The sequence below is a fragment of the Mustela lutreola genome, chromosome 7, assembly GCF_030435805.1.
Source record: "Mustela lutreola isolate mMusLut2 chromosome 7, mMusLut2.pri, whole genome shotgun sequence".
NCBI lineage: Eukaryota > Metazoa > Chordata > Mammalia > Carnivora > Mustelidae > Mustela > Mustela lutreola.
In genome coordinates this window covers 90,999,626-91,024,880 of record NC_081296.1, presented here as the reverse complement: position 1 = coordinate 91,024,880, position 25,255 = coordinate 90,999,626, and the positions used below count along the sequence as shown (strand labels likewise).

General features: G+C 38.1%; 1 protein-coding gene and 1 long non-coding RNA gene across 5 annotated transcripts in view; one reads left to right on the top strand and one right to left on the bottom strand.

Annotated features, from left to right (window-relative positions):
- Positions 1–344: 344 nt before the first annotated feature.
- The window catches only part of LOC131836464 (signal recognition particle subunit SRP54), a 70,483-nt gene continuing 45,572 nt past the window's right edge, over positions 345–25,255 (bottom strand). Inside the window, exons 1-6 of one of the 4 annotated variants that reach the window (XM_059181903.1) lie at positions 24,427–24,580; positions 19,847–19,970; positions 14,039–14,212; positions 5,132–5,198; positions 3,997–4,094; positions 345–2,384 (exon numbers count right to left, since the gene is read on the bottom strand). In XM_059181903.1, coding sequence (XP_059037886.1) covers positions 2,178–2,384; positions 3,997–4,094; positions 5,132–5,198; positions 14,039–14,212; positions 19,847–19,970; positions 24,427–24,440 — 684 coding nt within the window. In that variant the 5' untranslated portion in view covers positions 24,441–24,580 and the 3' untranslated portion in view covers positions 345–2,177. The other 3 variants (XM_059181904.1, XM_059181902.1, XM_059181905.1) reach the window with 3 other exon arrangements.
- Positions 22,886–24,419, top strand: LOC131836467 (uncharacterized). Its single transcript, XR_009355623.1, has 2 exons — positions 22,886–23,156; positions 24,193–24,419. It is a non-coding gene; the product is annotated as an uncharacterized LOC131836467 (long non-coding RNA).

The following is a 25,255-nucleotide window of genomic DNA, read 5'->3' as shown; positions in this document are numbered from 1 at the left end:
TCATTTCTGGGTTTGGAGATGATACCTCTTTTTATAAGATATTTCAGTAAAAAGTATTCAAGTTACTCTTTCACTTTAATTAAAATCACTGGTATAAAATAATCTGTCTAGCTTTTTCACCAGTACCAGGGTCACATTTTATAAAACTCAACTCCATTTTGTTAAAGATTTTTGTTAGAGAATTTGGTAATTCAGTGTAAAGGTTCTCAATTATACTGTCGTTTCATTTTTTTTATGAGAAGAAAGATTAGAAGTGGGTAAAATAATCATGAACTATGATTAAGGGGGGAATAGTAATTATAAGAAAGGTCAAAAAGGAAGGAAAAGTAAAAGAGGCTTAAAAATAAGACAAAACCATTTAATTGATTTCTGGGAAATTTTATAGTTTGCGTAAAGTATAAAGATTTAATAAGGCACAGTGAATAACTATATAAACATTACAAATTGGCCACTGTTGGACAATTAAGAGAAAAGTGAAATTTAAGAAACAAAACTTTCATAATCTTCCTTCTACAATCAGAAAGGTTTCTAGGTAAACTTTCAGATCTAGTGCCTCTAGGGAGAAAAGATCATTATTAGATATGCATGCCTTCACTGGATAACCCAATAAATACTTGAGTTGGAGGTCCTATCTCGAAGTTAAAAATAAATTAGAGGGAAGAGGTCAGGTTAGCATGTTTTAGAGCTTATGGTAAACTATAATTTATGGTGACATTAATTACATGATCTGAAGCTTAATTCTTTACTAAGTTAGAGTTTACAGCCATGACCAAAAAAATTACCATCACATACCATGCATGAAATACCATACCACAGATCCATATATCTGAAAACTCCAAGTGAAAAATTATCTTTCCTAAATCTTTCAGATTTTAGTTGAAGAACTTAGTGGCCAGATGTTCATGTTCACTGATAACAAATTTCTGTAATAGGTCCACTGTACCTTTGTTAGAGAAGTTTCTTTGAAGCTACATTTTATATAAAAATATTTAAGACTGACAGCTTAATGCTGCTTAGAACCACCATTACTCTCTGAAAGATCTTAAGTCTGTGAATAGGCTTTTTAGAGCAGCATTTCTGAAATACTCCACACATTCTTCCTTACCCACATTTAGTTATAAATCAAAATCATACAGATCTCTCATAAGATTATGAGCAGATATTTAGGAATATTTTCAAAATTAGTTTCATATTATACTTCAGTAAGTGTTGCCAGTACCACAGTGGGCTCTAGAGAGCTGACCAAACCTGGGTTAAGCAAACTATCCAGTCTACTGATGTAAACTTCAAAGAAGAGAATGATTGGTGACTTCACTCTGCTACTGTGGCACTTGATACAATATTAACAGTAGCCCCTGAAGGGTCAAGTCTTCATCTGTCCCTCACCCTACCATCCTCCCTCCAACTACTTGGCCTACAGGAAACACTCAGAGTCCACTGAGTCACAAAACCAGGATGCCATGTGGATAATCACTGGATGTTACCACTTGAATACAAATACATTAATAAATACATCCCGTAACTAGTGTTTTTAATGTAATGTTCAAAGCTAGTTATTTAATTTGAATAACTGCTGAAAAAGAATGTAAGATTAAGTAACCTGCATTAAAAAATGGAAACCCATCTTAGAACTCGTGTTACAAACTCACTCACCTTTTCATAAAATATTCTCAAGGAAAGAAAAATCAAAGTGCTTTTGTCTTGCTCCTTTTATTACACACTCAGTGAACCATCCTTAGTATGAAATTAATGGTTAGATTTATAAATGTAAGACAACATGAGGAAATCTGGGGGGGGGGGGGGAATCCTTATTTCAGTCTGAGACTAGAAAGATCAGCTCCAGTTAGTAATTTAAGTATTTTTTTCTTACAAACATCAATAACAGACAAGCTTGATAATTTAACACTTAATTGGCAATTACGGCTCTAGAATGTCCTTAATTTCTTTAAAGAACATTTTAAAGCCAAAGCCCTAATGTGACACACAGAAAAAGCGTAGTACAAATGATCAAATTTCAGATCTGGCTTTTGCTAGATAGAGCCTAAGAATGAAGAAACATTTTTCCCTTTCCAGATAATAATTTAAAATATAAATAATTGTATTAAGTCCCACTGAATAAAGAATGTGAAAGTTCCTGGTATTATAAAAACCCTAGAGTTTGAAGTCTGATAGTCATTCTATGGTGGGACAGAGACTGGATTTTGTTTGCTTTCCATAATTACTTCACAGTCTCCCTCCATTTCAAAATTGAGATTGACAAATGAACTGGATGCCACTGTTTCCGGTTGATCCCTCTGGACAATGGAATCAGCCTGCAGTTTATTCTGCTGGTATTGTCTTTCTGCTTCTTCAGGCATTCTGTTTTCTTCTTCTTCTTCTTCTTCCTAAAAAGAGGAAATAATCAAGAATAGATGAAATATAAATGCCTAAAAAGAATAGTATTTGTTCCCCACTTTCAACTGCTTGTGCCTTTTTTAAAAAACTAAAACAATAGTGACATGTCCAATTCAGTCTCATCTAATTAGCCAAGACACACCTCCTTGTCCTGTGTTCCCAAACTGAAATGGGAACTATCATATGTCATTTTAAGGAAAGGGAAGTCATTTTTAAGTATGGTACAGCACTGCTTAGATGGGTCCTGAATTAACTTTGACAGAGGCTATATCTTTCAGATAAATTCTAATCTAAATAAAAAATAGCTAAATACTGCATCACTTCAATTACAGGGTATCAGCCTATTCAGTTGAATGGGGTGGTCCAGTCACCAAATGGTATAACATGGTTAATGTTCCCCAAAGCAGCTAGTATACAGAGAATTTCTAGGTCCAGAACTTCTAAATTCTTGGAGGAAGTGAGTATTGTATTGGTCAATGCTGTATGGGTACTCAGTACAGAGTAGGTAACCAGTCAAGATTAATTTAGAGCTTGCTTGAGAGAACACAAGAAAGAAAGACACTGGGGAGTCTATTACAATAGTCCAGATGAGGTTTGAGGCTCTAAACACGGCTGGAAGTGTTAAAAACACTCATTTGTTCATAAAAGGAGTTTTGAAACCATATAACAAATATAAAGTCAACTGTCTTTTCCAGATGCATGGCCAGCCACTCCCCCAGTTCACTCTGCTCCAGTGATAAAGGATCATTCCTGCCACTTCTCCAAATACACAACTTATCCTCATGCCTCTACATTCTCACTTTAGCTGAATTCCCCTCCCCATTTGCTTGAAGAATAATATAAGATTCTAATATTTATTTTGTGTTCACCAATATACACTGGGTGCTGTTCTAAGCATTTTACATATCAAATCATTTAATCTTTAGAGCCACCCTGAATGAACATGGATGCCACAATTTTACTCATTATAAAGATGAAGAAACTGAGGCTTACAAAAGTTAAGTATCTTGCACCAATGGTTTTCAAAGAAGTGGGGCAGTCAGAATTTAAATTCGAACCCTTTGGTTCTTCAGCCTATGCTCTTAGGAGCTAAACTTTTCTCAAGGCTAAACTCATTTCACCCCGACCCTAAAACCTCACTACATTTGCAGACAAATTGCCTCACCTCTTTGTGCCTTAACACCTGGCACTTACACATTCCTAGTACTTGCAATTTTCTGTGCTTCAAATCTTCCATTTCTCCTACATCCAGTCTACAGGTTCTAAGTACAGAGACTGTCTTATTTTCTCATTTGAAAACTGTAATAATAATCCAAAGAGAGAGGTATGAAGATTAAATAAGATCATATAAGGCACCTCACATAACAGCTAGCCCAATGAAATCCAGCTTAGTCTCATACCAAGATCCTAGGGAAATTTCAGTTTATAAACATATAAATTAAAAATATCTAACTTGATTAATTAGTAACCCTACAATGAAATGCCTACCCTAAGGGAGCTCTCTCTTTTGGGCGGCTAGAGAGGATATATATGCTCATTACACAACCCATTAAGTCCACAGTAAATCAAACTGAAGCAAAAAAATGTAAAAAGGAGACACACCTCCTTCTTCATCCGGTAATACTCATCAATGGCATATTGGTACTTTGGGGTGCTGATGCCCAAAACAGATGCAATCTTCTCTCCAAGAAAGTCACACACTGAGGATACGAAAGTTAAATGGCAAAAATCAAACAAACACAAAAATGCAAAAGTTAAATGGCTTATATAATTCCATAAACATTTCTTGAGCACGTTCTATGAGTTACAGTCCCTGCCCTCAGGGAGATTATGAACACTCAGTGCATCTCTTCTGTGTATCTTCCTCGATTTCCTCAAGAGGCACTAGTAGCTCCTTCTGGGTTCCTAACAACACTCTGCTCATATCTCCAATTATACATGTATCACCATGTATTATAATTATCTATTACATGTCTACTTTTTCAAGAAAAAACATAGAGACTTGGGACATCATTAGACTCTAGGGGAGGAACGGCTTGCACTGTAACATTCCCTGAGGGCCTGCCACATGACAGGCACTGTGAAAGGTTAGACTCAAAGGTTAGACTCGAAAGGTCTATCCAGGTCTGAAAGTGAAGGTTTTCCTTACACCACACTACCTAGTAATATTCTTGAATGAATTACTATTCAAAATTACCTATAATAAAAAGCAGAAAATGATAGAAGCTATCACAGAGTTGAAACTGAAAATAGAGGAAAGCTTTATAATTTAAAACCTATATTTAAAATTAGCAAGATTAACTCATATGTTGATAGTTCATTTCCTTCAATAATTTAAGTTATAGCTCAACTTAAGATATGACATATTAATGGAATTAAAAATAAATGAATTGTATAATACAGGCTCTAGAATAGTCAGAGTAAGAACAGTATCAGTACAAAACCATGTAACAAAATAGCAAAATAGTTGCTAACACAGAAGGTCCAGAAACATAAAAATTAATATAAAATAAATTAATAAAGCCATTTTTCAGTTCTCTAAAAAAATCCCCACCATTTGAAAGTGAAGAATGTTTTGAAGTGAAGTACAAGTTAGATTAATATCCAATGCTAGCTAGCTGCTAAGAACAGAGTGATTAACCCCTAATGTTTCTCCTTCACTTTGGAAACACCCCATTTGGTAAAGTTCTTGTTCTTGCAGTGTATTATAGCAGTTATTCAAACAGAAAAGTAATACCTGAGAGGGTTGATGTGGCGGCTCGGAGCATGTAAAACCATAAGTAGGGGCCCCAGGTGAGTTTTGTCTGCAATGAGAAGTCAGGTTAGCAACATTTATACCTAAAACCCATTGGGTATATTTAGGCCAGAATGAAGCAATCAAATATTTGGCTGGCACAAAGAATATTCTATAGATAGTACTACAGACTACAATCCAATTAAAAATTTAGAAGCTTTAGAGAGAGCATTCCACAAGGACTTTTTATATTTACCCTATAACTATAATATTTACCCTAAGTCTGTGGAATAACCAAAGAAAGCAGCAGCAACTAAAATGGAGTTGGTATGATTTGACAATCTACAGCCTCTTCTCCTGTCTTGCTGCTTTTTTGTCTTCACTGTTCATAAGCACAATATCAGAGAGAGTATACAATAAATAGAAAGGAACCTTAAGAAATCATACAGTACAACATACTTAAAGTACAGTGAGGAAGTTAAGATTCAGAGAAAGTAAGCAGGATAAGTAAGAGCACATCAAATGAACTTTCAATGATGGGAAAATAAGTGGCCAGTAAATGGCAAGGTGAGTATTTTGTTTCTTTAAGGATTAAGAAGGGCCTGGGGTGCTTGGGTGCGTCTGCCTTGGGCTCAGGTCATGATCCCAGACTCCTGGGATGAAGTCTCACATCCGGCTCCTTGTTCAGCAGGGAGCCTGCTTCGCCCTCTGCCTCTCCCTGCTACTGCTTGTGCTCACTCTCTCTGACAAATAAATAAATAAAATCTTAAAAAGGATTAAGAAGGGCCTCGACTATATATCCCAAGACAAACTCCGTGTGCATTTAGTAAAGCAGGACAAATGGCAGAAGGCAATCTACACTGCACAACTCCACTATTAATTTTGGTGCTATCATTACCATAGAACACTTCTGTGAAGATTGCCACACAGACAACAGTTTGCTTCTGTGGATGAAATCAGTAATAAAAGCATGCTTCATTATACTAATATTTCTGTTTACCAAAATAAAGTATAGTATAGAACAATCAATCAAATAATATTATTAATAGTATTATTATTTTAATATTGTTTCCAGGAAGGAGAAAAATGATAAAATTATACATAATATTCTTAGCTAAGATATACATTCATGGTTATAAGGTATTAAAACAGAAAACACAAGAATATCTGTAAGACTGGGTAGATGGACTAAAGAGAAAAGGGGGAAACACAACAGTCTTCCCATGAAAAGCAAGTATGCTGACTTCTGTGATAGTATTCTTGAAATGAAACGGAAGTGAGTTAGCTCTTTTATCTCTATCTACATAAGAATGAGTGTCCAAGTAAACAAATACCTTCAACTAAGAAAATACTGTATATTTATGACTCTCTCAATCAAATCCACTGTATCTTCTACATTCAACGCTGGAAGCATCTCTCTTATGTGGGGATAGGGTTATTTTAGGGATTCTGTTTAAGATGTTCTCATCTAGGGCAGGGCAAAGAGGGTCATCATCTCTGCTCCTTCTGCTGACGTTCCCATGTTCATGATGGGTGTGAACCATGAGAAGTATGACAACCCCCTCAAGATTGTCAGCAATGCCTCCTGTACCACCAACTGCTTGGCTTCTTGGGCCAAGGTCATCCATGACAACTTCGGCATTGTGGAGGGACTCATGACCACCATCCATGCCGCCACCACCCAGAAGACCATGGACAGCCCCTCTGGGGTTGTCATGACAGCCAAGGGGCTGCCCAGAACATCATCCCTGCTTCCACTGGTGCGGCCAAGGCTGTAGGCAAGGTCATCCCTGAGGTGAATGGAAAGCTCACTGGCATGGCCTTCTGCATCCCCAACCCCAATATGTTGGTCGTGGATCTGACCTGCCACCTGGAGAAAGCTGCCAAATACGATAACATCAAGAAGGTGGTGAAGCAGGCAACAGACGGCCCCCTCAAGGGCATCCTGGAGTACACTGATGACAAGGTTGTCTCCTGCGACTTTAACAGTGACACCCATTCTTCCACCGATGCAGGGCCTGGCATTGCTCTTAACAACCACTTTGTCAAGCTCATTTCCTGGTATGACAATGAATTTGGCTAGAGCAACCAGGTGGTGGACCTTACGGTCTACATGGCCTTCAAAGAGTATGAGACCCTTGGACCACCAGCCCCAGCCAGAGCAAGAAGAAGAGAGAGGCCCTCAGCTGCTGGGGAATCCCTGCCCCAATTTATCCCCCAAAACACTGAGAATCTCCCAACCTCCACTGTTTCCATCCCAGACTCCCTGAAGAAGGGAAGGGGCTTGGGGAGCCCTACCTTGTCTTGTACCATCAATAAAGTATACAGTACCCAGCCAAAAAAAAAGCTCTCATCTTGGTGTTTACCTTACAGTTTTTACAGCAAACAGGACAGTGCAGTAATATAGGGAATGGAACCAATTTCTGTAACACATGATAATGGCAGGGCTAATAAATGACTTAGAAAAGGATTAAGCAGGCTTTTGAAGGAAAGCATATATTTCTCAGTGGACCAATTCTCCTGGAGTTGTTTCTAGAGAGAACAATTGCTAATATCCATGCAGTGACTACCAGAGTCAAACCTGCTCCAGAGCTGAGGAACTGGTTAAGGATCCCTGAATAACATCTATCATTATCACACACAATTACACAGAATGAATGCATGGGGCTCTTTGTTTAGACACTGATCTTACTGAATTGAAAGGGCAGATGACTCAAGAGCCTACATTGGAACCTTGCCACCACTGCCAGCATGACTACCACGCCACTACCCCAGTAACAAGAGAAATGGGTCAGAGCTTGGTCTTCAAGACTTCCAGTTTATGGTGCAAACTTAAGCTGATTCATTTTTTCTCCAAAAACTTAAGTTTCTATCCCTACCTGAATAATTGAGTTTCCACTCCTTCCTTAATAAGAACTATTCAGACTTGCTATCTTTTTTTATTTTTTAAACAACTTATTTTTTTTTTAAGATTTATTTATTTATTGGGACACCAGGGTGGCTCAGTTGGTTAAGCCACTGCCTTTGGCTCAGGTCATGATCCCAGGGTCCTGGGATCAAGTCCCACATCGGGCTCCTTGCTCAGCAGGAAGCCTGCTTCTCTTGCTGCCTCTGCCTTCCTCTCTGCCTGCTTGTGTGTACTCTCTCTCTAACAAATAAATAAATAAAATCTTTTTTTTTTTAAGATTTTATTTATTTATTTGACAGAGAGAGATCACAAGTAGGCAGAGAGGCAGGCAGAGAGAGAGAAGAGGAAGCAGGCCCCCTGCTGATCAGAGAACCCGATGCAGGGCTTGATCCCAGGACCCTGAGATCATGACCTGAGCTGAAGGCAGAGGCTTTAGCCCACTGAGCCACCCAGGAACCCCTAAACAACTTATTTTTTTTTTTTAAGATTTTATTTATTTATTTGACAGAGAGAAATCACAAGTAGATGGAGAGGCAGGCAGAGAGAGAGAGAGAGAGGGAAGCAGGCTCCCCGCTGAGCAGAGAGCCCGATGCAGGACTCGATCCCAGGACCCTGAGATCATGACCTGAGCCGAAGGCAGCGGCTTAACCCACTGAGCCACCCAGGCGCCCAACTTATTTTTAAATTATAAAAGTAATGCTTATTTTTTGTGGAACACTTTAAGAAAATGGAGCAAAGTATAAGGAAAATAAAAGCCACCCATTTTTCTATCACCTGTAGATAATTATCACTAATATTTTAATACATTCTCCAAGTCTTTTCCTAGGCATGTATGTTTTTACAGCCTTGCTGTATTTTCTCTACTCTGCTGTTTTCCCCCATTTATAATACTTGTATTTAACCAAAAGGACTGAAATCAGGACCTCCAAGAGATATTTTCACTTTCTTCTTCACTATAGCATTACTCATAACAGCCAAGAGATAGAAGCAACCTAAACATCCACTGATGAATGAATGGATAAAGAAAATGTGGGAATACATATAATAGAAAATGCAGCCTTAAAAAAAAGAAGGGAACAGCATAGATGAACCTTGAGGACATTATGTTAATAAAATAAGCCAGTCACAGAAAGACAAACAGCGCATGATGGAACATCAATCAGTATTTCTGCTCCTGCCCACAAGCCATCTATTACTGAGACTGTTTCAGGTGAGTGCAGTTGACAGGTGCGGACTCCCTCCTTCTTCTGTCAGCTCCTGTTGATGGAATGGTAGAGCCACTGAGAATCCTAGGGCACTGATAGTCTCTGTTCATGAGGCAGCAAAATAACCCAAAAAGATCTAAGGCTACTGCTACCCACCTCTACTAGCACTCAGCTCCTAAAGCAGGGCTGTCACTCAGGAATGCAACACTGTGCCTACCCCCAACTTCAAAGCTCTGGCTAAGAGATTTTGCCCAGGAGGAAAAGTAAGCCATAAAACAGCTCCTAATCTGTTCTCAAATGAACTGACTTCATTTGCAACAGAGCTGCAACCAAGGCCAAAGGGTGCTCTCAAAATCAGTGGAGATTGTGTTAAGAGGTAATTGAGAGGAAGTTCTTAGATTCCCTGAAGATGCAGGCTAAACTAAAGGCTAGCTAGTTTGTAGCAGAGAACAAGAGGTGGGGAGGAGACAGACTTCACTAAAATAATCCAGCAGTCACTAAACAAAAAAACAAACAAAACAAAACACAAAAAAACAAGCAAATAACAAGGGGGTGGTTGTGGAGAAGGTAAGGGCAGTATCGAGAGTTGATGTAATATATTGTCTAAAATGTACAAAAAATTAAGAGACATACAAAGAAACAGAAGTATGCTATACACTGGAAGAAAAGCAGACAATAGAATCTACACATGAGTCACTAGATGCTGAATTTAAAAGAAAAAAATGTCAAAGCAACATTTATAAGTATGTTCAAAGAACTAAGGAAACCATAATTAAAGAAATAAAGGAAAGTATAACAATGTTGCATTGAATGAAGAATATTAATAAAGAGATAAAAATTATTAATGGAGAGGCACCTGGGTGGCTCAGTAAAGCATCTGACTCTTGATTTTGGATCAGGTTCCTGAGATGGAGAACCCCAGGTTGTAGGGCTCCACTCAGCAGGGAGTCTGTTTCTCTCGCACTTCCTCTCCCTCTAACCCTACCCCCATGCTCACATTCTCTCTCTCCCTAAAACAAATAAATAAATAAATCTTTAAAAAATTATTAACAAACAGATAGAAACTGTGGAGTTAAAAAGTGCAATAAATGAAATGAAAAATTCAGTAGAAGGGGCTTAATAGAACAAAAACACAAAATGAAGGGAACAGAAAACTCAACAATAACAGGTGGAGACTTTGATGGCCCATTTTCAATAATAAACAGGAAAACCAGGCAGATCAACAAGGAAACAGAAGACGAGAAAAACATTATAAGCCAACCAGACCTAACAGACACCTACAGAACAACAGAATCTACATTCTCCTCAAGTATAAACAGAACATTCTCCAAGACAGACCACATGCTAGGCCATAAAACAAACTTCAATTTAAAAGGAGAAATAATACAAGTATCTTCTTCAGCCACATGGGGTGAAATTAGAAATCAAGAACAGAGTAATCCGGGTGGCTCAGTTGGTTAAGTGTCCAGCTCAGCTCAGGTCTTGATCTCATCTCAGGGTTATGAGTTCAAGCCCCACACTGGGCTCCACGCTGGGTATGGAGCCTACTAAAAACAAGAAAAACAATCAAGAACAGAAAATATAATGTGAAAACTTAACAAATATATGGGAAGTAAATAACATACTCTTAAATAACCAATAGGTCAAAGAAAATACTTTGAGATAAATGAAAATGAAGGTGTAACATACAAAATTTATGAGATGTAACTAAAGCAGTTCTTAAAGGGAAATTCATAGCTAATTAAAGAAGAAAGATAACTCTCCTTTAATAAAGGAAAGATAACCTTCCACCTTAAGACATGGGAAAAAATAAAGCAAACTAGACCTAAAACAAGCAAAAGGAAGGAAATAAAGACTAGTGTAAAAACTAATGAAATGGAGAAAGAAACAAGAGAAAAAAACAGTGAAATCAAAAGCTGGTTCTTGGAAAAGATCAACAAAATTGGCAAACCGTTTGCTAAAGTAAACTGACCCAAGAGAAAAGAAGGAAAACCCAAATAACTAGAATCAGAAAAGAAAAAACAAAAAGGACTATAAAGGAATACTATGAACAACTACATGACAACAAATTTGACAACATATGAAATAAACAAAACTACCAAAATGGACTTAGAAATGAGACAATTTAGGAATCAAAAAACCATACACAAGGAAAACCCTAAGCAGCTTCACAGGTAAGTTCTACCAAACATTTAAATAAGAATTAATACCAATTCTTCACAAATTCTTCCCAAAGAACCAACCAACAAAAAAACCAAAAGAGGAAGGAACAGTTCCCAACTCATTTTATGAAGCCAGTATTACTCTGGAACCAAAACCAGATAAAGACATCACAAGAAAATTATAGACCTATATTTTTTTATGAGTACGGGTGCAAAAATTCCCAATAATTACTAGCAAACTAAATCCAGCAACATATTAAAAAGAACTATATACCATGACCAAATGGGTTTTATCCTAGGAATATAAGGCTATTTTTGCAGCCAAAAATCAATCAATGTCGCCATTATCAACAGAATAAAGAACAAGGCAGTTCCTCAAATGTTTAAATATAGTTAGCATATGACCTGGCAATTCCACTCATAGGTACATAGCAAAGAGAAATTAAAAACTGTATCTAAAATGTTCACACCAGCATTAATCATAGTAGCCAAAAGGTAGAAATAGTCCGAAAGTTCATATACTGACAAATATGGTATCTCAAAAAAAGGAATGAAATTCTGACATATGCTATAACATGTATGAATGTTGAAAACATGCTAAATCAAAGAAGGCAGTTACACAAGATCACTTGTTATGTGATTTCATTCTATGAAATGTCCATAATTGGAAAATCTGTAGAAAGAAAGTAGATGGTGATTATTAGGAGTTGGGGAGATGAAGGATAATGTACAATAACTAAAGGGTACTGAGTTTCTTTTTGAGGTGATGTAAATATACTAAAACTGACTGTGGTAATGGTTGTGCACATCTATGAATATACTAAAAGCCACAATACTATAACTTTAAATCAGCGAATTGTATGCTACGTGAACTGTATCTCACTAAAGCTTGTTTAAAAAAATAAATTTTTAGGCACATAGGAAGGACACATTTTCTTCTATGCAATGCTTTTATTTTTTTAATGCTCAAAAATAATAAAATATATTTACTTATTTAATAAATAAAATTTATTTATTTAATAAATAAAATTCTTTATTTATTATTTGAGAGAGAGAGAGTATGTGTGAGAAGGGGAAGAGCAGAGAGAGAGACAAGCAGACCACACTGAGCGTGGAGCCCAATGCAGGGCTTGATCCCACCACCCAGAGATCATGACCTAAGTCAAAACCAAGAGTCAGATGCCCAAATGACTGAGCCACCCAGGCACCCCAGTATGCAATGCTTTTGGTATCGCTTTCTATGTAATAGAGAGCAACTACTGAGACAATGATTTTTAAAAATCATACAGACAGATACAAATGTATACTGACAAATAAGAACTAACCCCTTCAAAGTAATTTAAAAGAAAAATACTTATTCCAACAATTCTCCCAGTGCATGAAACACCTCTGAAATATTCTGCATGCATTTGGAAATGCCATCAGAGTATACTGCATGGTCCTTTGAATATATTCTATAGAAGAGATTCTGGATCTACATTTTTTTAATAACCAAAATCTATCAAAAGCCAAATCTGACAAAATACTAGTAATAACATTTTTAAAATCAAATACAAATTAATAATTCTCTATCCCACTACCCTTCTTTACAGCACTTTACAGTCTGGTAATTATAATATGTACTTATTGCCTGTCTTCCCACTAGCATATAAGAGCAAAAATTTATGTTGCCCGTGGCTGCATCACTAGTGCCCAAAACAGTACCTACTAGAAAGTCAGTAAATACTGATCAACTAAAAACTTCAAAGACTACTTAGAAGGACAACACTCCTTTTAAAGAATGTACAGCTTGTCCTATAATTTTATAGTTACATCATGTATAATTTAGAAATACTTAAATTTAGCTGATAAGGCACTTAAAGTTAAGAACCATAGATTCCTATCTTCCAGTCAAAACTTGAGGCAATAATGTAAAAAAGAACTAATGAATGCTGTGAAGTGTGTAAACCTGGTGATTCACAGACCTGTACCCCTGGGGATAAAAATATATGTTTATAAAAAATAAAAAAATTAAAAAAAAAAAAAAAAAAACTAATGAATCCTAAATTTTAGGTGGAAACTACTATGGCAGCATAATCCTTAATTCAAAGGGACTGAAATCCAAGCACTCTCTTTAGTAAGATAAATCTTAAAGAAACCTAGCCACACTGACAAAGTACTCTGACACCCAAGCTATTTAAGACTACTGAAATGCTGGAATATTTCCACCCATGTGTGTAAAAATACTGTTTTCTATCCAAATCATAATGTATACTTTTATAACCAAAATATAGTTGATTTAAACCTCAAAAGACCCCTTTCATTTGATGTTTAAGGGGTAACAAATCAATTTTAAAAACTATTGACAGTGCCTTCTTAGCACCCTAGGCAGTGTGGGAGTCTCATAAAAAACTATTGACCAGGGGTGCCTGGGTGGCTCAATGGATTAAGCCTCTGCCTTTGGCTCAGGTCATGATCTCAGGGTCCTGGGATCGAGCCCTGCATCAGGCTCTCTGCTCAGCAAGGAGCCTGCCTCCCCTTCCCACCACTGCCTGCCTCTCTGCCTACTTGTGATCTCTCTCTGACAAATAAATAAATAAAATCTTTAAAAAAAAAAAAAAAAAAAAACAACTATTGACATGAGCTTCAAACTTACCGGATCAACAGTAGGCAAAACATCTTTCTTCTCCAGGCCATCCACTTCATCTTCATCTGTGCTGTATTCTTCCATGGTTTCACCACTAACAAAGTGGATGACTCTCCTCGGGACTTTCTTCTTCTTTCCTATAACTCCCAGTTCTACATTTTCAAAGCCTCTTTCACTATTCATCTAATGACGATAAATTAAAATAGTAAGTTTCAAATGAGGTTAATTTTCTTTCATATGGCAAAAAAATTTCTTGATTGCTTTATTTGAGGGAATAAAGAAACAGAAACCAATCCTTAATTTTTTTTTTTTTTTTAGAAAATAAGACATCATACACACACAGGAATATCAATAACATAAATGTAGAGTTTAATGAATAAAAAAAGCAAACATCTACATACCTTCTACAGAGGGCAAAAAATAGAATTTAACAAAATAAACTTTTTTGAAGTCAACGGCTAAGAAATCAAGCACCACACTTCAAACAGAGCAATTCCAATGCCTATAATATGCGAAGATACTCTGGACATCAATCGTTTTAAAGAATAATGCTATTTATAGATCAATGCGTAGTATCAAAAGATATCATATAGATGCACATGTACATATATTAGAGACATAAATAAAATACCAGTTCATGGCAAGGAACTTTCCTAAATCTTTGGATCTGGGATTAGCTACTTGTGGAAAAAACAAAACCCATTCGACTTAACTCTGCTTCTCTCCTCTTCTCAAAACAGGAGTTCCAAATTAAAATGCCTTTAAAGGTCGAGTGGCACCAAAAGTGAGCAAAGCTATAAAGGGAAAGGTAGACTCTGAGGAGAAAGCATCCCATGTGAAGACATTTAAACTGAAAAAGTGTTTTATATCACTGTGCAGTCCAAATAAAACTCACTTGTAGATCAAATCTAGAAAACAACCCATTAAGTGTTCTATCTTTGAACTTTCAAATTTCTTAGTCAATAAAACAGAGGTGACAACAGAGTTTTCCTGATAGTAAGAAGATTTGCCTACAGCCACTCAGGGTGGGCCTGATCTTGTCTGATCTTGGAAGCTAAGCAGGGTCATGACTGGTTAGTACTTGGATGGAAGATAGTAAAAACATTTTACAGATTTTAGTGCAATAGTCTATGGAATTCTAATTACAGCCAAATTTCATTCCTAGAGATATACTAACTTTACCTCAAATAAAAACCCATGTTCCCACATCAAGGTAAATGTATATTTTGGGAACGGACAAAGAGCTTTTCACTGTTATGGTGCCCCGTTTTAACTTTTCATCTCCTTACTAGAGTACTTCAAAAAGGCACAGTACAATTATGAAGAAAAACCCAGCAAGTGGTTACTCCTAGGGATAGGTACTGAGACAGGGGAGGAGGTACGGGTAAGGGAGTAGTTATTCTTTTTTGTATTTTGTTATTTTTTGTTTTGTTTTGTGAAGAGAGTATGTTCATGTATTACTGATAAAATTTTAAAACTAAACCAAACAAAATGATACAGGACTGCCACAATTAATTGGAGTCCACATTGGTGGGATTTTCTAGGATGGTCCAGAGTTCAAAAATTTTGTCCTCTATAAGGATTCTTACACTTGTGGGTATGAACACAAAATTTAAACCCATAAATGGTGTTCAACCAATAAGAAAGAAAGTTCTTTGAACTGCAGTTGCAGAGATATATTGATAAAAACAGAGAGAAAAACTGCAGAGAGATATATTGATAAAAACAGAGAGAAAAACTGGGTGGCTCACTTGGTTAAGGAGCTGGCTTTGGCTCAGGTCATGATCCCAGGGTCCTGAGATCAAGTCCCACATCGGGATCCCTGCTCAGCAGAGAGCCTGCTACTCTCTCTTCCTCTGCCTGCCTCTCTGCCTACTTGTGATATCTATCTGTCAAAATAAATAAATAAAAATCTTTAAAAAAAAAAAAAAAACCACACGCATTGCAACACTTGACCACACATCACTGACAGCAACTATAACTGCTGTATAGTGAACTGAGATCATGAAAATCTTGAGAGCATAGGATATCTATGGGTTAACCTGAAAAAACAAAAGCCACAATTCTCCCTAGCCTGTCTTAAGAGTTCAAACAAATCCCAGCCCTTAATGAAGATCAGCCCATTTATAATATCCATAAACAAAATGAACAACAAACGGTCCACCATGAGGACATCTGGGTGGCTCATTCGGTTAAGCATCTGCCTTCAGGTCAGGTCATGATCCCAGGGTTCTGGGATGGAGTCCCGTATCAGGCTCCTTGTTCAGTGGGGAACTTCTCCCTCTACCTGCCTATTCTCCTTGTTTGTGCTCCCCACATCATCTCTCTGACAAATAAATAAATAAAATATTTAAAAAGAAAAAAAAAAATGGTCCACCAAGTTCACCTGGTCCCCAGACATGGCAAGCCATTCCTACCCTATCATTTTTCCCCTTGAAATAAGATTTGATTTATGGTTGTTCTAACAACAATGTTTCCTTCTAAACTACTACTCAGGTCTGTGGATCCATTTACAAGCAAGGGAAGGTCAGAGAAGTTGGGTTAGATCTCCAGTTGTCACACTATCTGGACGGATCTAATGCCAAAGCAACAGTTCCAGTCAGTGAAAATAGCTGAGACCTTTCGGGATACATCACCATGGCCTGCTCCACCCCCATTAAAGTAGAAGCAGCTTCTCACTGTTTGCTCTAGTAATTTCTCATTGGCTGAATTTTTCCTTTCTTAGACAAAGGCAAAGGAGAAGGGCTGTTTCTCATTGGCTCAACTACTTTACCTTCCCTAGACAACTTTAATAAATCAAAACATTCCAGCTGGATCATAACAATTAGTATAAACTTAGCTACTATCTCCATTAACTCTGACTCTTGGCTATATTCTTTCCAAAATATTTTTTTAAACCTACAAAGGTGAAGGCTGAAATATGATTCATAATCTTTTCTTATTTTTTTTTTAAAGATTTTATTTGTCAGATTGAGAGAGAAAGCACACAAGCAGGAGAGGAAGAAGCACTCTCTGCTGAGCAGGGAGCCCAATGTGGGACTTGATCCCTGGTGGGATGTGGCCCATAGGCCATAGTTCCGTCAACACCTCATCTTAAGGAAATGGACTGGCACGTAAAAAATCTGTGAAAGACAATCTATGACATGTGATTCGATCTCTACTTAGGGAATAAAAAAGGGGAAACAGTGAAGGGCAGTAATGATAGCTAAAACCAATCAGAAAATTAATTTGGTGAAAAATTTTCCAACAATTATAAATGAAAGTTATTCTCTGAATTTTGCAAGTGTTTCTTTTTTACAGATAAACAATAAACCTCTTAGTAAGAAAAATTTCAGTGTCAATATTACAAATTCCATTTTAACAAATTTCAAAGATGTGAAAAAAGAGTTTCCTAACACCAGGAAATTAATAGATGCACTGTCAATTCACATTTTATCAAATTTTATGGTTAACCACCAGACCATACATCTGTTTATCTAGTTCACTGGGGCCTGATTTTTAATGGCAATTATCTTTTTATACACTTTCATAGAACTTCTTTAAAATATGTACTACACATAGATTTCATTCTGTATCACCTTCCCCAACTAAGTAGCTTGCAACATAGCAGTTGGCACAGTGTGTATCCTTCACTGCTACATCCTGTAGTCTATAGTTCTAGTACATCATAAGTTCTTGGTAGCAGAGGTGCTACATAAATGAATAAGTAGTGTACTGAAATTTTAACTTCTTTAATAAGACTGAGGCTCCGATTTTGGTTAAAAGTTTAGTCAAAGAACTTGCCTGATAAAATGTCACAATAGGTAGTGTATGGCTTGGTTTAAGGTGAAATTCTAAATAGAGACCCAAGCTCCTATTTCTAACTCTTTTCCCTACAGGGCACTTGGAATTGCTCAGTTCTGACAAACTGATGAAGGACAACAGGCTCTCCATCCGTCCAAGTCCCCACTTCACTGGTCTCTTTTCTTTTACTGTACTCAAAAGCATGGATCTGGGGTTTCCAGAGATGTTTCTGCTTCAGGAATGTGAATGGGAGCAAAAAGGGAAAGTTAGAAAATAGTTTGTATGGTATGAACCCATTTGTGTTTAACACAAAAGAAGATATTAGATATGCATAAGAAATCCCAGAATGATTACAAGACAAACTTACTTTTGGTGAATGTGAGATACTGCCTAGGGGAGTATTCCTATGACTTTCTACTTTCAGCTCAACGGTCTCCATTAGTGTTTAGATATCTATTACTTTTTCAACCAAATATATGAAAAAAACATAATATCACTAAACCAAAAGGAAGAACCTCTCTTCAAACAATACTTAGCTGATAAATCAATACAGGTATGTTTACTTTGCTATTAGAGCAATTCAAAGCTTGAAGCAGTGGTGAAAACAATTACAGGAACAGAAGGAAAAATCAAATGGAAAATACACCCAGCTTTGTGTCAGCAGCAGGTCTCAACTGAAAATGAAATGTGGCTCTCTAACCAATTTCGTGTTGCCACTGAATTCTTTCCTGCTGGTCACTTTCCTTCTTAAGTAGGAGAAAAACAAGAAATTCCATATAAAAACTACTATGTGAAAAAGTTTTTGTTCATGCAAACTACATCTTACACTACAAAAGTTATACTCACATTCAGGCACTATTCCCTTCCGAATCTGTGGTTGGGGATGGCGGGGGGGGGGGGGGGGGGGGCGCGCTCAGTCTTACTGACATTCTGGTGGTTAGTCTCAAAAATAAAGCCACTAAAAAGGCTTCATTTTCACTGAAGGTGGAAAAGATTTCTACATAGAAGCAACTCGGGTTTTTAATGGCCCATACTATATACTCCTGAGTTGGTTTCAGTTAAAGCAATTTCTTCATTAGCTTTATTTGTCCCAAGATTCTAAACTATTACTTTAGACTACCAAATCCAAAACAAAACAAATCTCTAAACCTTACCTAACTCTCTAAACTTAGGCTATCCAACACAGTAACCACTAGCACCATCTGGCTAATGCTCCCTTAAAATGAGAATAGTTCAAACTGAGACGTGCAGTAGGTGTGACACGCATACACACACAGAATTTCTAAGACTTGTACCAAAAGGAGAATGTAAAATACCTCACGGTTAACTTTTCACATTAGTTACGTGCTGAAGTTTTTTGTTATATTAGATTAAACAAAATATTAATAATATGCATTAAAACATCAAAATGTATTTTTATTTTTTTAAATATGGCTACTAGAAAACGTACAATTTACAACGTAGCTCCCATTATGTTTCTGCTGGGCAGCTCCGAGCCTCAGTTACCTCGCGGGTGAAATGGGGATCACGCCCACATCATGCAGAAGTTATTAGGATTAAGTGAAATAAAGCCTGTAAACGCTCAGCACATAGTTGCTATTAGCTAACCAAAGGGCACAAGCCAAGTCAGGCGCTTCCACCCGGAGAGGCTGAGAAGCGTCTGCAGCCGCCGCCACCTGGCTTCCAGATACTCTAAGGACAGCCTTTCGGGAACACGCCTTCCTTCCCTGGCTCGCGGACCGAAGCTGGAATAGCACCCCCGGAAGCCCCGCAGTCTGCGGCGCGGCCAGCGGAGGGGCTGGCGAGGGACGCCCGGCTGTGGGGAGGCGTCCGCCCCTTTCTCCCAAGCCGGTGTCTTTGGGCAGAGGTGGGGCTACAGTGACAAGGAACCCCGAAACGCATCTCCGGCGGGCGGCCTGCTCGGGGGAAGGCCGGGCAGGCCGAGAGAGCAGCGGGCGGACGAGACAGACACGAGACGAGGCTCCCCTAGCCCCAGCCTCCGCACCGCCGCCTCTCTAGGGCGGCCCCACTTACCTGCTGAGCCGATTCCCTGAACGTCGCGGCGGCCGCAGCTCCCGAGGCTGCAACTGCTTCTCCTCCTTCCGCAAGGGTCGCTGGCTCCGGGTCCATCGTCGTCGCCGCCACAGGGCTGCTGGCGCTAGCAAGATAGAACGTCATGGCCGATAAGCCCATTTCCCTTCTCCGCCTCCCCACCCAGGCGCGGACTCTGCCGGCCGTCACCAAGCGGGACTCACCGGCAGCGCCCACCTCGCGCCCCGCCTAGCCACGCCGCGGCAGGAGGAGCGGGCCTGCCCAGATGGGTGGGACCGGTCTGAGGGGCGGGGTCTGCGGGCGCCTCGCCCCTCTCTCCGGCTCCTCCGAACGCGGCCTGGGAGGCGCGACGACCGGCTCGCGTGGGGCGGAGCGAGGCGAGCGGCTGCTGCACTGCTTCCGGCCCAGCCCACGTCCGCAGCTCTCCGAGCCGCCGGCTGGCACCGCCGGTGACGTCATGCCTCGTACCTGCACCTGGCTTGGCGATCTGGGCGCAGCCAGCCTCCAGCTGCGTTCTGGGCAGTCCCCACTGTCCCAGACCTTGGTTTTTCTGCACTTAAAAAAGGAAACGGTCCCGTGTGTTTCAAATGCTTGTGAAAATATATTTTAAGATGTAAGGCTCTGCTGCACGTTATTTTATTTTTTGATTTTGACAGCGAGCGAGAGAGGGAACACAGCAGGGGGAGTGGAGGGGGAGAAGCACGCTTTCCGCTGAGCGGGGAGCCCGATGCGGGCCTCCATCCCAGAAACCTGGGATTATGACCGCCGTCGAAGGCGGGTGCCTAGGGACTGAACCACCCAGGCGTCCCTGCATATTTCATTCCTAACATGGATGACAGTCTAGCCCAAAATACTCTTGAAATAAGAGCCTCAAAGGTAAATTTTGTTTACACTTCTCTGACATGCTTAAGTATAACTGTAGAAAAAAGTGAGATCTGAAGAAGAGGAAAGGGCAGCACCAAGGTTCTATTTTGACAAATATGAAGAATATTTTATGTATCTGCCTGCGCGCGCGGGCGTGTGTGTGTGTGTGTCAGGGGGGCATACCAGACTTTTAACAATGTTCAACCAAATTAAAGTCATGATTGCAGTGATTACAGCACTACTTAAACTCGTTGGAGCATTTCCAGGTACATGTTCTTTTATTGTGGTTTCAGTATGAAAGTTAAAACACAAGTTATTGTGAATTGTAGGGTTGAAAAATACATTATTTTGGCCACAGAGGCTTTTAATGGAACTTTATATTCCATTTGTATGCCAGGCAAAATTCAGAAATACTCCCCAAAGTTATGGCCTGGTACATGTTTTTCTACATGTCACCAACAGGTCCAGCACCCCTGCAACCTTAAGTATGCCTTTTTCTAGTGCAAAAATTATTTTTTTGAAGATTTTATTTATTTGACAGAGAGAGAGATCACAGGTAGGCAGAGAGACTGGCAGAGAGAGAGGGGAAGCAGCCTCCCCACTGAGCAGAGAGCCTGATGCAAGGCTTGATCCCACGATTCTGAGATCATGACCTAGGTGGAAGGCAGAGGCTTAACCCATTGAGCCACACAGGCGCCCATCGTGCAAAATTATTTTTTTATTCTCTGCTTAATATTTCTGTACACTTTCTATCCTGCATATAACTTTAACCTAAAAAACAAACCAAAAACCTTAAAAGACAAAAGATTTGAAAACCATGGACATTTTAATAACTGGTTGGAAATTCATAATCCATATTCTGGTAATAAAATCAAGTTAGCTTGTTGCTAATGTAAACAAGTTTTAGTAATATGATCTAATGCTGCCTCGCTGTCCAAAACAGCAAAAATAAACTTGGCAATAAATTGAAAAGGAAAATAAAAGAGCCAATTGTTAAAGAACTTATGATTTGGCTTTCATAAACAAGAACAGTTTACATTACTTGTATTCAAAAGCCCTTTCCTCTTACTGACATCAACATTATTAAAAATTTGTGGAGTGTTTATAAATGCATGATTTTATTTTGCAAATTGACAAATGCCAAGTTATAGTTTTTAGTGCTGAGGCAGAACTTGTTTTCATAGTTTACAAGTATATTTGTTAGCTTGAAAACTTACAATGCAAACCATATCCCAACATAAACTATAAGTACTTCCTAAGAAGAGTTACTTTTGACACAAATATAATCTATTACAAATCTGGACTGGTAGCAACAGAAAAGCATAGAAATCTAATGGTTTTATTTTGGACATTTATATTTTTGTCATTATCTCCAGGCTGTCATAACTCAACTAAAAGTCAACTAAGACTGTCATAACTCAACTAAAAGCAATATGTCAAATCTGTCCTTCATTCACCTTGTAGTCTAAGTTGTATTATATCACTATGGCAAAAATACATCCAGGTATTAATATAATTTATCTATTTGAAAACATAATTGTGGTCTAAATTTATTACTTAATGGTATTTACAGATCTAAAAAGGTAAATTTAGATCTACCTGTTTCTCTGAAAGGCTGGGAAAACAAAGCTGACTAAAATTGATAACCAGGCAAGTCTATCAAATAAAAAACAAGATCTTCTTATTGTTTTCATAAAGGTACATATCTATTTTATCTTTCTTTTTAAGCTATGTATCTATTTCAATAGAAAATGTTTTTAAGGTTACCCCATCCCTCAAATAAGGGATCATTGTCAGTGATACATAAGAAAAAATAAGATGGCAAAACTAAAAATGCACTTTAGGTTGATTTTTTTTTTGGTAATTTTATTTTTTTCAGAGCTCCAATATTCATTGTTTACGCACCACACCCAGTGCTCCGTGCAATACATGCCCTCCATAATACCCACCACCAGGCTCACCCAACCCCCAAACCCCCTCCCCTCCAAAACCCTGTTTGTTTCTCAGAGTCCACAGTCTCTCATGGTTTGTCTCCCCATCCAATTTCCCCCAACTCACTTCTTCTCTCCTTCTCCCAATGTGCTTTAAGTCGACTTTAAGCATAAAGAAATTGTTAAAATAACAGTAGTGGCTCCATTTATTAAGCCCAATACGACAGGTACTGTGCTCAGGATTTTCCTTGTATTACCTCTTCTTCCTAACAGCTCTGTAATAGAGGTCCTATTATAGTTACCAACATTCTACAGATGAGGAAACAAAGGCTCAGAGAGATTAAGAAATTTGCTCATGGACATAGCTGGTAGCTGGCAAAGCAAGGATTCAAACCCAGGAAGTCTGACTACAGAGCCTATACTAAAGACACTCTGCTCCTCTGGGAATGAAAATGTCAGAAATGGTCTATTACGGGCAGAAAATTCCTACACCAAAGGTGAATGTGATATTTGAAAAGATTTGGAGGCAATTATCAAAGTGTGTATTTGTTTTTACAGTCTATTATGAGAAATAGCCATTTGTAAGTTTTAAAGCCCTGTATTTAAGAAACAAATGAAAATACCAAGTGAACATGTTTTATTTGATGCCATGTGAGTACATTTCTTTTAATTGGAATTTGGTCAGCTTTTTTTGTCATGGGAATGGACTATTGATATTCAACTATTGATATTCAACTATCAATATTGCTATTGATGACTATAGCATTAGTCATTAAATATTAGTTTATTTGTACACTATGCCTAAACATAGCAATCTCAGCATTGAAAGCTAAACATATTAATCTGAAGTCTGAACAGTAGGGGTCTTCTGACAATAATCTAAAAAACTGTAATAAAATAAGTATGTATTTGTAATCTATGTAAAATAATTTTTAATTTTTTTAAAAAAGATTTTATTTATTTGTCAGAGACAGAGGGAGAGAGAGCGAGTGAGCACAGGCAGACAGAGAGGCAGAGGGAGAAGCAGGCTCTCTGCTGAGCAAGGAGTCCGACGTGGGACTCGATCCCAGGACCCTGGGATCATGACCTGAGCCGAAGGCAGCTGCTCAACCAACTGAGCCACCCAGGCGTCCCAATTTTTAATTTTTTATATTTGTTATAAAATTATAATATGTAATATATATTATTTTAAAACATATTTTTTCTTTTATGAGCTATAATAAGGATTGCCACAATTAAGGATGCCTTTTCATGTAATGTATACAATGACTAACACTGATATACAATATATAGAAAACTTAAGGGAGTAAGTCCTAAGTTCTCATTACAAAGAAATTTTTTTTACTTTTTTTTTTTTATGTTGTACCTACATAAGAAGATGGGTGTTAGCTGAACCTGTTATGGTAACCATTTCACAATATATGTAAATCAAGCCATCACGCTGTAACCTTATACAGTGATGTATGTCAATTATTTTTCAAAAAAACTAGAAAAAAAAGTAATTTATCTCACTGTCATATATCATTATTTCAGAGCAAGATCATCCATTGTTTAACGCATTAAGAAAAAAAATTGCAGAAAATCAAGAGACACACATCAACTGAAGGATTTCACACTTCCTGTATTTCCTATGAAATGGAGTGTCAAGATATTTGATAGGTAGTTCTTGAACCACTTCTGCCAGAAATGAAATTTTGGGACCCCCTTAATTGATTCCCCAAAGTCAAAAGTTATGGGCTCATGAATATATCCAATAACAACTCTTACCTCTTTTGGGTCATTGTAGAAGAAATTTCTCTTCTTCAGTTATAAAATCATAAAAAGCAAGCAAGCATGTTTCCCAGCCTATGCAGATAGGCAGACATTTCATGTTCTTCTTACTTGACGCAGAGAGGCAACCATTCTCTGGAAAATGGCTCACAAAACTTGAGCATGTGTTGCTAAAAAATATACCATAGTCACAGGATATTACTCCCTTCCGCTTTCCTTGAAAAGGAAAAGCCTTTACACCCCAGTGTCAGGGGAGTCTCCGGCCTCAGGAAGATTTCCTCAGCTTCAGGCTCATCGAAATTATCCCTGTTACAGGCAGGCACTGCTGTGTAATAATACTTGAGTATTTTGCCATTTAGATCCAACTGCTACCGAGAAATGCATTGTTTTAGGCTGAGAGAACCCTGTAAGCCAAGTGAAGCTAAAAAAATAAATGTTTTTGAAGTGATAATTTCAAATGCATAGAGAAGAGTAATGAGAAAACTGCAGAGTAGCACAGGCATGCCAAACTCAAAAGAACTTGTGTGGTACCGCATGAGTATTATCAAAGGAAATGTGCCATAATTACCAGCTTACAAGGTAAGTATCTGAAAAAGTATCTGAAAATTACCTCATACTAATATACCCATATCACACTAAGAGGTCAGTGAAAATGGCCTAGATTCTTGGGTTAGCAACTACCCAACACTGAGCACAAATACTTACCTACCCCTAAATGCAAAGTGTGGGAAAAAAACCATCACAGTAAAATTTCACATCCCATCTATAACTACTTAACACAACCCACAGACTACAGAACTATCTAGGAGCTAAATTTAAAATTACC